Source organism: Phyllostomus hastatus, unplaced genomic scaffold (genome assembly GCF_019186645.2).
Source record: "Phyllostomus hastatus isolate PE091 unplaced genomic scaffold, TTU_PhHast_1.1 phas_scaffold_93, whole genome shotgun sequence".
Lineage (NCBI taxonomy): Eukaryota > Metazoa > Chordata > Mammalia > Chiroptera > Phyllostomidae > Phyllostomus > Phyllostomus hastatus.
This window is the reverse complement of record NW_025334042.1, coordinates 33,273,767-33,286,672: the sequence shown is the minus strand read 5'-3', so window position 1 is coordinate 33,286,672 and position 12,906 is coordinate 33,273,767. Positions and strand designations below refer to the sequence as shown.

General features: G+C 40.6%; 1 protein-coding gene across 1 annotated transcript in view; it reads right to left on the bottom strand.

Moving 5' to 3' along the window:
• The window catches only part of TMTC1 (transmembrane O-mannosyltransferase targeting cadherins 1), a 241,159-nt gene that overhangs the window by 58,888 nt on the left and 169,365 nt on the right, over positions 1–12,906 (bottom strand). Inside the window, exon 11 of the mRNA XM_045829232.1 lies at positions 10,283–10,396. Within this exon, the coding sequence (XP_045685188.1) occupies positions 10,283–10,396 (114 nt within the window). The remainder of the gene's footprint in view (positions 1–10,282; positions 10,397–12,906) is intronic.

The window sequence follows — 12,906 nt, the reverse complement described above, 5'->3', positions numbered from 1 at the left end:
AAACACAAATTAGAGCTTCCATCTTGAATATATGCTCTCTCTCTTTTTTTGCCTTTGACCAATCCATTCAACTGTGATCTCTTCAGAACTACTGCTCAGTGACAGAAGTGAAATAGATACAGGAAATGTGGTTGCCGAGAGATTCTCATTCACTGAAAAAATTTGCCTCCTGCCATACAAAATCATGGTGTCTCTGAGAAGCACGGTGTTATGCAAGGCAATCTACAATCAACAACACTCAGTGTATAAGACCTGTATACGTGCTCTCTGATCCACTGTTCTTAAGTTTTAACCACAACCAAAGATCTACAGATTTGAGATGTATATGGCTGAATTGTGATTTTAAATTTTCTTTCAGTCGTTTACTTTAAATTTTATGCAGTCTGTTCAAAAGTTAATGATACTGTTAATTTTTCATCCTTTGAGTACCTTATAAAGCATCTCACTGTTTCAAATAATATTCTATCATGTGCTCCAGTTTGCAATTTTTTTTCAGAATATACAGACCCTGATTTGTCTGATTCTCATTCACACATTAATTTTGTTTGAGGTTAACTATGCTAAGGTCAGATATTTATTTTCTATTTCCTTTTGAGAAAAAAAATGCAAAAGAAAAACATGATTGCGAAAAAAATTCACAGTCATGAATTTTTTTGTTTCTCTGTGAGAACAAAAAAATTCAATCATAAAACCCAAATTTCACTGGACTAAAAAAAATACCCAAAGTAAACTTCATTTCAGGAGTTGGCAGAGCATTTTCAGCCTAATTAGTCTCTGGCATTCTTAAGTGCCTGGTTCCTTCATGGTATGAAATTGGAATCATCATGTCACTAACTGCACCTGGGTGACGATTGTTTATTGGTATGCTCCTTTAATTGTGATATCTTCCCATTTCTTTTTGCAATGTACTCCTTGCTGCTCACTATAGACAGCCTTGGAAAAAACCCTTGAATACAATTTAGGGAAATGGGACACTCTCACCAAGGAGGGACAGTTAAATTATCTGACCTCTCATAATGGATGACTTCCAGCAGTGATTCAGGATTCTGCCCAATTGGTTTTCTAAGATAATTTAGGGTAAAACCATGCTCTCTGATACCCTGAGGAAATGAGTAATTTTAAATGGCTGAAACTTTCCCAATTCCTGAGAATTTACCTCAACAGTTTGGGGAATGGACTGAATTAACTACTTCTTTGCTCTTTTAAGTAGAAGATGATGAGCATAATTTAACCTTTCTCAGAGACTTGGGGTGATCATGGTGAACTTTGGTTTTTGTGGCAGATGGATGGGGAAGTCCTTTGGTGGAGTGGAAAAACAACTGTATGGGGAGGCAGAAGTCACGGGTGACTTTCCAGCTGTGTGATTTTGACTGTAGTCTGTGCTTTAGTTTGTGTTCTCTGTAACAACAAGGTTAACAACATATTGACCCTCTGTGAGAACAAATCAGCTTTTATGTGAACAATGAGATGGTGAGTATGAAAATAGCCATCATCACACCTATTACACTGCCTATACTTAATGCTTCTGAGTCAGCTGCAGGACCGCTGGGGGTTTTACCTGGCTCCCTCCATAGCTCTAATGAACCCACGCCAGGCTGAAGCTGCCAGCTCTCCTTCTCTCATATGGATCACTTACCCTGCAAAAAATCACTCTCTTCACTGCTGTTCATGGCCTTTGACTCCCTCCGATCAGTCAAAGTAACACCCATTATTTCTTCATCACTAACCCAGTGAACACTCAAGTCATCTTGTATCCATCTGTTTCTCCCATACCGTGTGTTCTCAGATGTGAAGGGCGTGTGACCCTCTCCATTTTAAGAATGTAGGAATGGACTTTGTCAAGTACTCACTCAGAAGCCTGTCAATCCTTCATCATCTAAAGTGAATGATTCCCACAGGCACCAGAGCAATTTCCTCCAAGCCTTTCTGATATGCTCAACACCAAGTGGAATTCCAGACACGTGCAATTTTTAAAACTACATCCAAGGTTATAAGGACATTCAAAGCTTTCTGTGACAGATCAATGCACTTGTAGAATCCTGATTGTAATAATCATTTGTAGCATGAATAGCACTGATTTTTGGATCAACTTAGAGAAAAGAGAGTGGTAGACAGGAAAAGAGTGTCCATATTCCTAATCAATAACTACCAACCAAGAAGATCATGAGGAGCAGAGAAGAAGGGGGGTGCATTTCCATGATAGTCACATTAGGAATTGGGGTCACCACTTACATACAATGGGCAGGGGCTAGGGGTGTTAAACACCTTGCAATGTGGTTCTGGCCAAGATGAGGTGTAGGTAGAAACCCTTCACTTCCTAGCACAACCAGAATGAGGATAACAACCAATCTAAAAACAATAAACAACCAGAAGTGCCAGAAAATGAAACTGCATGGAGCTCTGACAATCAAGGAGTTAAAGATACATTCACCCACAGTGGTAGGAGGGGCAGAGACGAAGACGGGCAGCCAAGTGGAGAGGATGTGCAGGCGAGGGAGGGCTGGCTAAACGGGAAAATAAAGACTCAAAGCTAGCTGTAAAATACTGCAGGGGTTTCCATGGTGGGAGAAGCTCCCAGTCTCACAGGAGAGTTCATTGGAAAGTGGGCTAGAACAGAGCAAGTGGGTGGCATTGTTCCCTCTTGGGACCCCCCACCCCCACAGACAGGGCCACAATGCAGCAGAGGATTTTCCCACCCTGGTGAATACCTAAGGCAAATATCCCCTTATAACATGACAGGTACACTGAGACAAAGAGATATGGCCCAAATAAAAAAAGAGATAAAAACTCCAGAAAAAGTGCTAAGAGACAAGAAGATAGACAACCTATCTGATGCAGAGTTCAAAACACTGGTAATCAGGATGCTCACAGAACTGACTGAGCACAGCTGCAAAATGAAGGAAGATATGAAGACTATACAAAGTGAAATAAAGTAAAATATACAGGGAACCAACGGTGAAGGGAAGGAAACCAGGACTCAAATCAATGATTTCGAACAAAAGAAGAAATAAACATCCATCCAGAACAGAATGAAGAAATGAATTAAAAAAAAACAAGGAGAGGCTTAGAAACCTGTGACACAACTTTAAGCACTCCAAAATCTGAATCATAGGGGTTCCAGAAGAAGAACAACAACAGCAAGAAATTGAAAACTTATTTGAACAAATAATGAAGAAAAACTTTCCCAATCTGGTGAAGGAAATAGACTTCCAGGAAGTCCGGGAAGCCCAGAGAGTCCCAAAGAAGTTGGACCCAAGGAGGAACACAACAAGGCACATCATAACTCATAACTATATTAGCCAAGATTAAAGTTAAGGAGAGAATCTTAAAAGCAGCAAAAGAAAAGGACACAGTTACCTACAAAGGAGTTCCCATAAGACTATCAGCTGATTTCTCAAAAGAAATCTTACAGGCAAGAAGGGGCTGGAAAGAAGTATTCCAAGTCATGAAAGGCAAGGACCTACATCCAAGATTACTCTATACAACAAAGCTATAATTTAGAATGGAAGGGCAGATAAAGTGCTTCTCAAATAAGGTCAAGTTAAAGGAGTTCATCATTACCAAGCCCTTATTATATGAAATGTTAAAGGGACTTACCTAAGAAATAGAAGAAGATCAAAAACTATAAACAGTAAAATGACAACAAACTCATAACTATTAGCAACTGAACCTAAAAAACAAAAACTAAGCAAACAATTAGAACAGAACTGAACCAGAGAAATGGAGATCACATGGAGGGTTTTCAGGGGGTGGGGGAGGAGGAGGGAAAGAATTCTGGGGGGAGGTACAAGGAATAAGAAGCATAATTGATATGCATAAAATAGATGGGGAGAAGTTAAGAATAGTATAGGAAATAGAGAAGCCAAAGAAGTTATATGTACAACATGGACATGAACTAAGAAGGGTGGAATGCTGGAGGGTGGGAAGGTGCAGGGAGGAGAGGGAATAAAAGGGAGAAAAAAGTTGGGAAAACTGTAATAACATAATCAGTAAAATTTATTTTTAAAAAACCCATCTTGCAATGCATAGGACAGTCCTGCATAAACAAAGAGTTGTTTCACCTGGACTGTCGATGGCTCTCCTGGGGAGAAACACTGCTTGTCATTACGGAGTTGTCCTCTCTCTCTCAGAGGGCCTGTGATGGAGATTTTACACATTGTATTAACTCAGCCTTTCTTTCAACAAACATTTACTGAGTACCTATGACGTGCCAGTCCCTCTGCTAATGGCTGCATGAGAGGGTGATCAGTGCCAGAGAGAAAAATGAAGCACAGAAGGGGAACACAGTATGTTGGGGGTGACTGCACTTTTAAGACGGGAGACCAGGAAGGCCTCATGGACAAGATGACATTACGTGAGGAGTCCTGAAGGAAGAGGAGAAAGCAGCCATTTACGGAAGAAGAGAAAGTGTTAAGGGAAGTGGAAATGACCAACACAGAGTCTCTGAAACAGGAATGTAATGTGACTGGCATGTGCCTGTCACGTGTCTGCAGCCCTATGCAGCCAGAGCTGAGTGAGCAAGAAGTGTAGCAGGAGGTGAGGCCTGAGAAGTAAGGGGGCAGGCACTGCAGGAAGTTAAGATTGCTGCATGGACTTTGCACTCCCATGAATGAGGTGGGAGCTGGAGAGTGGTCTGAGCATGGGGCTGCCATCATTGGAACATCCCTGTGGCTGCTGTGTTGAGAACATACTGAAGGGGAGTGGTGGAGAGGTGAAGATAGAGAGGCCAGAGAATGCTGCAGTCATCTGGGTGAGAGATGGTGGGTGCTGCACGGGGACAGAAGTAGTCAGATTTTGGACTATCAATAACATTTACTGAGTTTAGTATTGCCAGGTATTTAGACACTGCTTCAAGGCTTTCGTATGAGTTATTTTGTAATATTCCAACCTGGAGGTAGGTAACACTATTAAACTCATTTTAATGTAAAGTCTAAATGATATTGTGTTGAAACTCACACTGACTTATATTAAAAAATCATAAATTGAGCTGATATAGTAGATGCTGTCTTCTACCACCCAGACTCCCTTTTCAAGTCTCAGGCACTTGCTGCCCCAGCTGCGGAAGCTCACAGTGAGTCCTTCCCTGGGCACTGCTCTCAGCCTCAGAGCTGCCTCAGTTGAGGCTTCTCCTTGCCTGGTGATGAGTTGATAAGCGGGTATAAAAGTTCCATCTCTTGTCCATGCAGGACCATTCTAAGGGGCTGGCCGGAGCTCCTGCGGGAGCGCCTGAAACCACCTCATAACTGCACTGCACCTCAGCTTCCCCTCTGCACATCCTGCTTTCTAAGCGATTCAGAGAGCACTCCTTAGTGAACTCCCTGCAGGCTCACCTCTGCCTTCCTGTCTGTCTCCTAGGGAACCACAGCAAGCTTTTATTGTGAAAGAGTCATATAAGGCAGAAAAAGGACAGAGAGGGCCACATAAATTATGGAATTTTCATTTGGAAATTTAGTCCATAAGTATGTCCATAATGTGACTAAAATTCTACCTTTTTTCTAAGTGAAATAATGTTTAATTTCTTAAATTAATGAATAAAACCATGAGAATTAACATGACATTCATATATATAGTGAGAATATAATTTCAGCAGTAAGAAGATACAAATATAATTTCAAGTATCTACCTATAATACTAGAAAGCATATTCAGAGTTTTAGAAGTGAAACTACCACACCAACAGAAGAACCCCTCTCCATTTCTTAAACCCGGCTAACAAATGGTATTGGAATTTTAATTCTTTCCAGAAATGCATGGCAGCTGGTATCCAAGGCCACCTGTGGTCATGAGAGTTATTTCAAATGTTCATTCAAAATAGGCTGTGTAGAGAAGGACATTTTACATAAATCCTGACTTTTAAAAAATGTTCAAATTCCACCAGTTTTACAGGTAGCATTTGTTGAAGGAATTATCATAAAGTAATATTGAGATAGGATATCAATCAACAGTGGATTAATTAGATTTGGTTAGATTTCTCCAGACCCCAATATGGCATTTCTTCAATAGTCATTCTTTTATTACTTTCCTTTTTCCGCATACACTTATTGCAGTCTAATGGAACCTCCTTGCAGAGTTCCAGTTATCCATACAGAAGGGAATACAAAGGGTGACATCAATGGGCACTGTTATCACGTCGAGTCTCTATTGTATGCATTTAAAAATTCCAGTCAGAAATAGTTTAGTTTGATTCTTTCCGACATGTTAGCCCATTAAATAGCAAGAGTAGATTTGTTTTCTATAGGGGCATTAAAAGCTCATTCCTTTCCTTTCAGTAATGTTCAAAGAAAAGAACCTGGTCAGGAATTTCAACCCCCTCTGAATACAGTTTTCTCTCCCTTTGGATTTTCTGTTTAAAACATCAATAATTTTCTGTTTAAAACAGATACATTAGGAATGAAAAAGGTGGCTCTAAGGGTCCCATGGCTGCCCATGCACACTTGAGTACCCCCAGGGCAAGATACTGTATCTCCTGCATGGCAGGATTACAGGAAGAGGAACATTTTAGATGATTTATTGTGTATTTCATGTCAAAACCATATTTGTGAGAAAAAATAGTTGTCTGGGTGACTCATCATAGCCCTTTGATCAAGATGGAATCCTGCATATGGCTGATATCCAAGCACCTGGACCACATCAGCAAATCTGGGTGTGGCAGGGGATTATTATAGCAGGGTGGGAAGAAGAGGGCATCTAGGTGAACAAACGTTCAGCGGAACATGGGGCACTTTGCTGCTGACAGTAGAGAGGTCTTCCTGAGCCACCAGGACAAAGGCAGACTCTATTCTCACTCCCAGTTGCAGGATTCCTGATGAAGCCAACCGGTAATGGAGTCATGTGGGGAATTTAAATGCAAGAGGAAAAAATAGATTCCATGTCTCTATCACCTATAGTCTCTAATTGTGTGATCAGATTTCCAGATGTTTGTTCTGTTTCCTTTAAAATATATTGATGGATAAACACAACTTGAACTTCCTCTGTGAGCCCGGGCCCTTTTGCTCCCGTGGGTTGAGTTGCATGGCTGCTAAGAATTTGTTGTGTTTATTAACAAACTTATTCCAATTGCAGCTTTTATTACAATTATACAATATAATAAAATACTTTGAAAACTGGTAAAGTATAAATAAAAGAGTTGCTATTTCTATGAAAACCAAGCAAATTGTCTAGAAGTACTTCAAAAGGGAAGTTGCTCAAAAAATTGCTGTTGAATTAGATGTGAATAAGATCACCGTAAAAGACTGAAGGAGAATAATCAGACGAATCTCACATAGTCCTTAAATGTTTACTCCACTTTAAAGGATCAAAACTGATTATCATAGAAATAAATTATGGATGTGTTTTTTCAGATCAGTAGACTCTTATTCAAAGGAAAGGATGTGGTTTGACACTAGAAGATTGGTAAATGGATGCACATGTGAAATTGTAATGGCTGATAAAACCTTCAAGAGCGCACATAATTTGTTGTATAACTCTTTACCTTAAACTGGTGTTTTATGCCAATCAGCAAACCACTGGCCAAATACACACCCAGTGTCTTCTGCACTTTATCAAGTCAGGGCCACTATGTCTCCTTTCGGATTTATGGGATGAGGCATTTCGTGGCAGCGTTGGTGCACGAAGAACTGAGATGGTGGGTGGTCTCTGAACTCCCTACTCCCATCACATGATGTGAGGTGGAATGGCAGAAACCTTTCCAGGGTAACTGTGTGGTCAGAAAGCTTTGGAGGCCCATAGCATATCCTCCAGGGGGCTTCTAATTCTCCAGCACACAGAATCCCATGCTTTACAGAACCCGGGATATGTATAGACACAAGAGCTGCCCTGCACAGCAAAGTGAAGCTAGTACTTACGTTTGTTGAGGACTTAAGGAAAGGGTTCTCACATTTTTCTCTAATGGCATGGGTCTTAATCTTAATCTATAGTCTTGGTTGTAATGTATTTCAGAAATACAAGATTTCCCTCGTACTACAGAAATATAATAAATGAAGTACATCATAAGGGAAGAGAAGTCAGCGATACTTCTACATGGTTTAAAGAATAGAACACCACTGAAAAGAAGCAGAATATCCATGTCCTATATAATGATCAATCTAGTATAGTGCTGTTTTTAGAACTGTAAGCCAGCCACAAAGATATTCTTACAGATGCAACCCTAGTGACTAATTTCACCATTCCCTGTGGGATCTCTATAGCCTTTACAACAGGAACGAGTAATGTTGGGACTGATTTCAGATAGTATCACCTTCAACCCTATATTTCCTTAATCATTCTCTTTCTGGCTGTGTGCAAATATGGAAAATATCAAATACACTGAAGTTGAAATAGGGGGGAGCAGTTGGAAGTGGGAGGAATCCCTGTCTCAGCAATTTCCACAAAGAAATAGCAATATCTAAATGAGAGCAAACTTTAAGTCAAGTAGGATAGGTTCATCAATGATAAACAGTCCAGGTATTTTCTCTTTCTTTCTAATGCAGGGTGACAATTTACTTACATTAAAAAGAATCCCACATCTTTTGAAAATTCACACACAAAAACAATGATATTTTATTTTAAATCAGAAGTATTTTGAGCCTGGTCTGAGAGAGTGAAATATTTCACTAATTACTATGCAGTACATTTATAGCTTTCATTGTTTTTCCCCATTTCCCAAGGGATATGTTTCTTCCAGTAGCACAGTTGCTGAAACAAACATTTATTTTTATTGTTTTATGGCAAAGATGCTGAAGTACTCAACCAGCTGTAATTATTATAATTCAGTAAAATCACCTGCCAGAGAATTCTACTTAACTTACAACTTTGCCCCAAGCTGTGCCTTAGGGTCTACCATGTTTTCTTGTGTGAATTGAGAGAAAATCATCTGTTGGAATAAAACAAATTTAAAAAGATACTGATACATTTTCTCCCAACAGTTATTTTTCACACAACTTACTGTTCTTTTCTTTCTTTCAAGAATGTCACTAAAATCATGAAACATTAATTGTTAAAGCCAAAACACACTTTATGTGTATCCTTGAATGAATACGCCTTTTTAAAAATGACATTTCCTCAAATACATTTTCACTGTGGAACATCTGGAGCACAAAAGAAAGTATAAAGAAAACAATCAAACCATAATCTCACCAACCAGAGATAAGCAATGTAAACGTTTGGGTAAACTGCTTTCCAATGAAAGAATATAATTCCTGAAAATCTTAAAAACTATCTTCGATTCCTTAATAAAAACTGATAATCCTCAATAAAAAGCTCTGTTACAAGTATTCTTCCAGGACTTAACATTTCTTGAAATCTTTGGAAAAGCATTTGATGGCACTTTTGGAAAGGAACTTGATGTGGCAGTTGAGAATGTTCGCCATACTGAATATTAAGTAACAAGCCCTAAAATCTAACAGATGTTGACCGATGAGTAACACACTTGAGCAGAATGCTGTTCAAAAGGATACTTTTAAAAATCAGGTCAGTTCCTTTAAAAGTGATGATTTCAAACTGGGCTTTGAGCCAATCCTAGTTGGCACTTCACTGAAATACACGACTTGTTTGGTTTAAGTATTTTAAGTATGTCCTAAGGTGGAACAGTACCAGGAAATTTCAACCAAATGTAGGCCAATCTTGTAGGAGCCTGGAAAACTCTTCAGAAAGCTTCTCTGTGAGCCTCCCAGGAGTTGGTAAAAGAGAGGAGTCACCGTGTTTGGTTTTGCCCACATCTACAGAGTCTGAGGCTCTGTTAATCACGTCTCCACGCGTTCCAGGTCAAATATGTTTATTATCTGGGACTCTTTAGAGAAGACCATCTTGAAAGTCAGAGCTGCAGTTTTTCAGAGTACCTAAGAGCAATCAAGGCCACCAACGGTAACATAGAACTTGAATTTTTAGTTTTCTCTTTAAAGTCATATTGAAAGCCCTATTTGGTTTACTCAAATGTCTTCATATGAATCCTTTCAGACAGTCAGAAGCCTGGAGTGGGAGCAATTCACTGGGGATATATATACACATAGATATGTATTGTATACATATTTTTGCCTCACCTGGGTATCACTTCATTCTGTAATATGTAGCAGCAGAAACTTTTACAGGAAAACATGGAGAGTTAGAAGCAAGGTAGAGTTACCACACTACTAATAGAGTTGAACACGGAGCCATAAGACTCAGAACCCAAGGCCTACACCACATCCGAGGAGATGCTCACTGTCACCAGGAAGAAACCAGCCCCCCACGTACTGGGAGGGGCAAGTGAAACACACAGGGCCTGAAGAGCAGGATGGAGACACCTGCACGGCACACACAGCACTTACTTGAGGGCCGTTCTGTAGTGGTAGATGGCTTCCCTGTTCCGACCTTGGTCCTTCAGGAAATTGGCGTAGTTGTAGTGCACCTTGGCGTTGTGGGGCAGAGTCTGAACTCCAGACCTACAATTAAAAAATTAAAAAAAAAAAAAGAAAAACAAAGAGTGCTGCTTAGGAATGTTGTCAGCCTCCTTCACATTTTACTCAAAGTTTCACGACCCTGCATTTGAAATGTCCACTGCACCCTTTAAGTCAAGTCTTCAGAAACTTGTGAATCATATGAGTTACTGAACGTGCTTGGATGGGAAACAGTGAAGTTAGCGCACAGCTGTGCATAGCCAATCATGCCAATGGCACAGGACACAGGGGCGGTGGGACCTGGTGCGGATACATCACGGGAGAACAGTCCTGCATGCTCAGGTCAACAATTAGGTTTGTTCTCTCCTTGCTTCCTTCATTCACTTATAGCTCTCCTCTCCTTAAAAAAAAAATGAGATTGTCTACAAAAGTTAACCATTATAGAAGGAATGACTGTAGACTGGTCTCCCTACTAATTTTCATTGAAACTTAACATTTCCTATGGACTAACTCTGAGCAATTTTTTAAAAAATAAATGCAGGTATAACTTATTCTACAGGTTGCAGATAAGGAAGTGAAGTTTTGTTTGGAAAGGTTAAGAACCTTGCTCATATGGTCACTTATGCTTCTGCTTGGGGTGCCATAATGAAATGGCTAGGGAACCCCCACGGAATAACAGCAAAGCTTTGATGATCATGCAGGAGTGGGTGGGAGCAGAAGAGGACCAGTGTGTCACCAGTACTGCCTCACAACATTAACTGCACAGATCAGATAGTTGGTGAGTGGCACGTGTGGGATTCTGACCCAAGGAGTTCAGCTCTGGAGTCCCTGTTCTGTCACCCGCAAGGAGGCAATGGCAGGGGAATGATGGAAGTAGATCGTTTGAGGGCTACATGGAGAGAAGACTCCTGCACTTCTGTGGATTAAATGCAGGAGGAAGACAGTTAACAACAGAGAGGAAGGAGAAAGAACAACAACCTAGTTTCTGGGCAGTTATGCTTCAATGTACCGTCTCTTCCAGAGAATGTATTTTTGTTTATTCTTTAATTTAAAGGTAAGAGTAATAAGGGAATTTCATACAACACATTAACACCTATTGGGGGAATATGTTCGGGCATTGCACCTTTGTTGAACTTTTGCTGCAGTAGCCCCTGGGGCCAGCAAAGATGGCCCCCTTGAAGCCCACTGGCTGGATGCTGGAGGAACTCTGCAGGGCGAGAGTTCACAGGCAGTGTGGGAAGCCAGAGGCCAACCCGAGAGCAACAGATCAACAAAAAGCATCAGAGTCCAAGCTTTTATACAGCTGCTTCGGTGACTTCAAAGATACCGTGGGTAGCTTGGATTATTTTTATTTTTTGTGGTAGGGTGAGGCTGAGAAGAAATCTAGCATAAATTTGTATTGGGAGCAAATTTAGAGCAAAGTTAGACTCCCAGTCCTCTTCTGCCCCTGCCTATGCAGGTGACTTTTTCAACTAGACTTTCCCTCTCCCAGCAGAAGGTAGGAGGCTTCCTCTCCAGGAAAGCTGAATTGGAGAGAGCCTGCACTCAGGAACAATAGGTACAGCTGAAGTCAGGGGAAGGGCTGTACCTCAAAGGCAAATTGAGTGAAAACTTGAATTCTGAACATGGGGGATCCCCCAGTTCTTTCTCCATGTAAGGTTCTGAATGTTGGCAGCTAGGATTGGACCTCCCAGAGAGAAGACTGGGGGAATCCTCTCCTCTCAGTGGAAAGATGTGCAAGGGCTGACATTGGGGTGGTCCAGGGAAACCACCTGTTTCCTGTAATCCCCCTGTGGTGAGGCCCACCAGCTGGCACAGAGCTAGGGTTTTAATATAATATTTAAAATGGACATTACCCAAAGTGAATTCAGTCACAGGGCAGGATCTGGGTCAGTGTGATAGCCATGGCTTAGCAAACACATCCAATTTCTTTCCAGGAAAATTTCTGATTTTTCTTTCCAGGAAAACTTCTGCTTGTTCTATCCAGAACTAACTAGTTCATGGTAACAGGTAGGTTTTACAGACAACTTTGATTTTAGCATGAATATAACTGGCAAACGTATCAGAACTGATCCTTCCCTCCATGTAATTATCATAGTTGTTCTAATTTATGTGTCACTGAGGAATAGACAATTAGGCCTGAGGAAACATGTTCCTTTCCGAGGTCAGGGCATTGTTCAGCGATGGCAAGAGGAAGCAATAATATTCACAATAGGCAAGCAGACGTGGGTGGAGTAACCGAAATCCTAGAACACTTTGCTTCTCCCGTTGTTGTTTTTGACCTTAATGTTCTCTCTGAGATTTTTTTCTATTGTATTTTTCCAGCCTCTCATTTTATGATGAACATTTTATTTAAAAAAAAGGTCAAATAAACAACTGGCCAAAGGCAAAACTTTCCATGCTGCCATAACTGGCCAGGTGCCTCCTCCCTGGGGCCAGACCCCTCCATCTGCCTTCTTGGTGCTATGATTCCATACTTGAGACTGTTTTAATGGAAACACACAGCTTTGCACATCTTTACTCTACAAGGAAATGCAGCATTCATAAATTACATG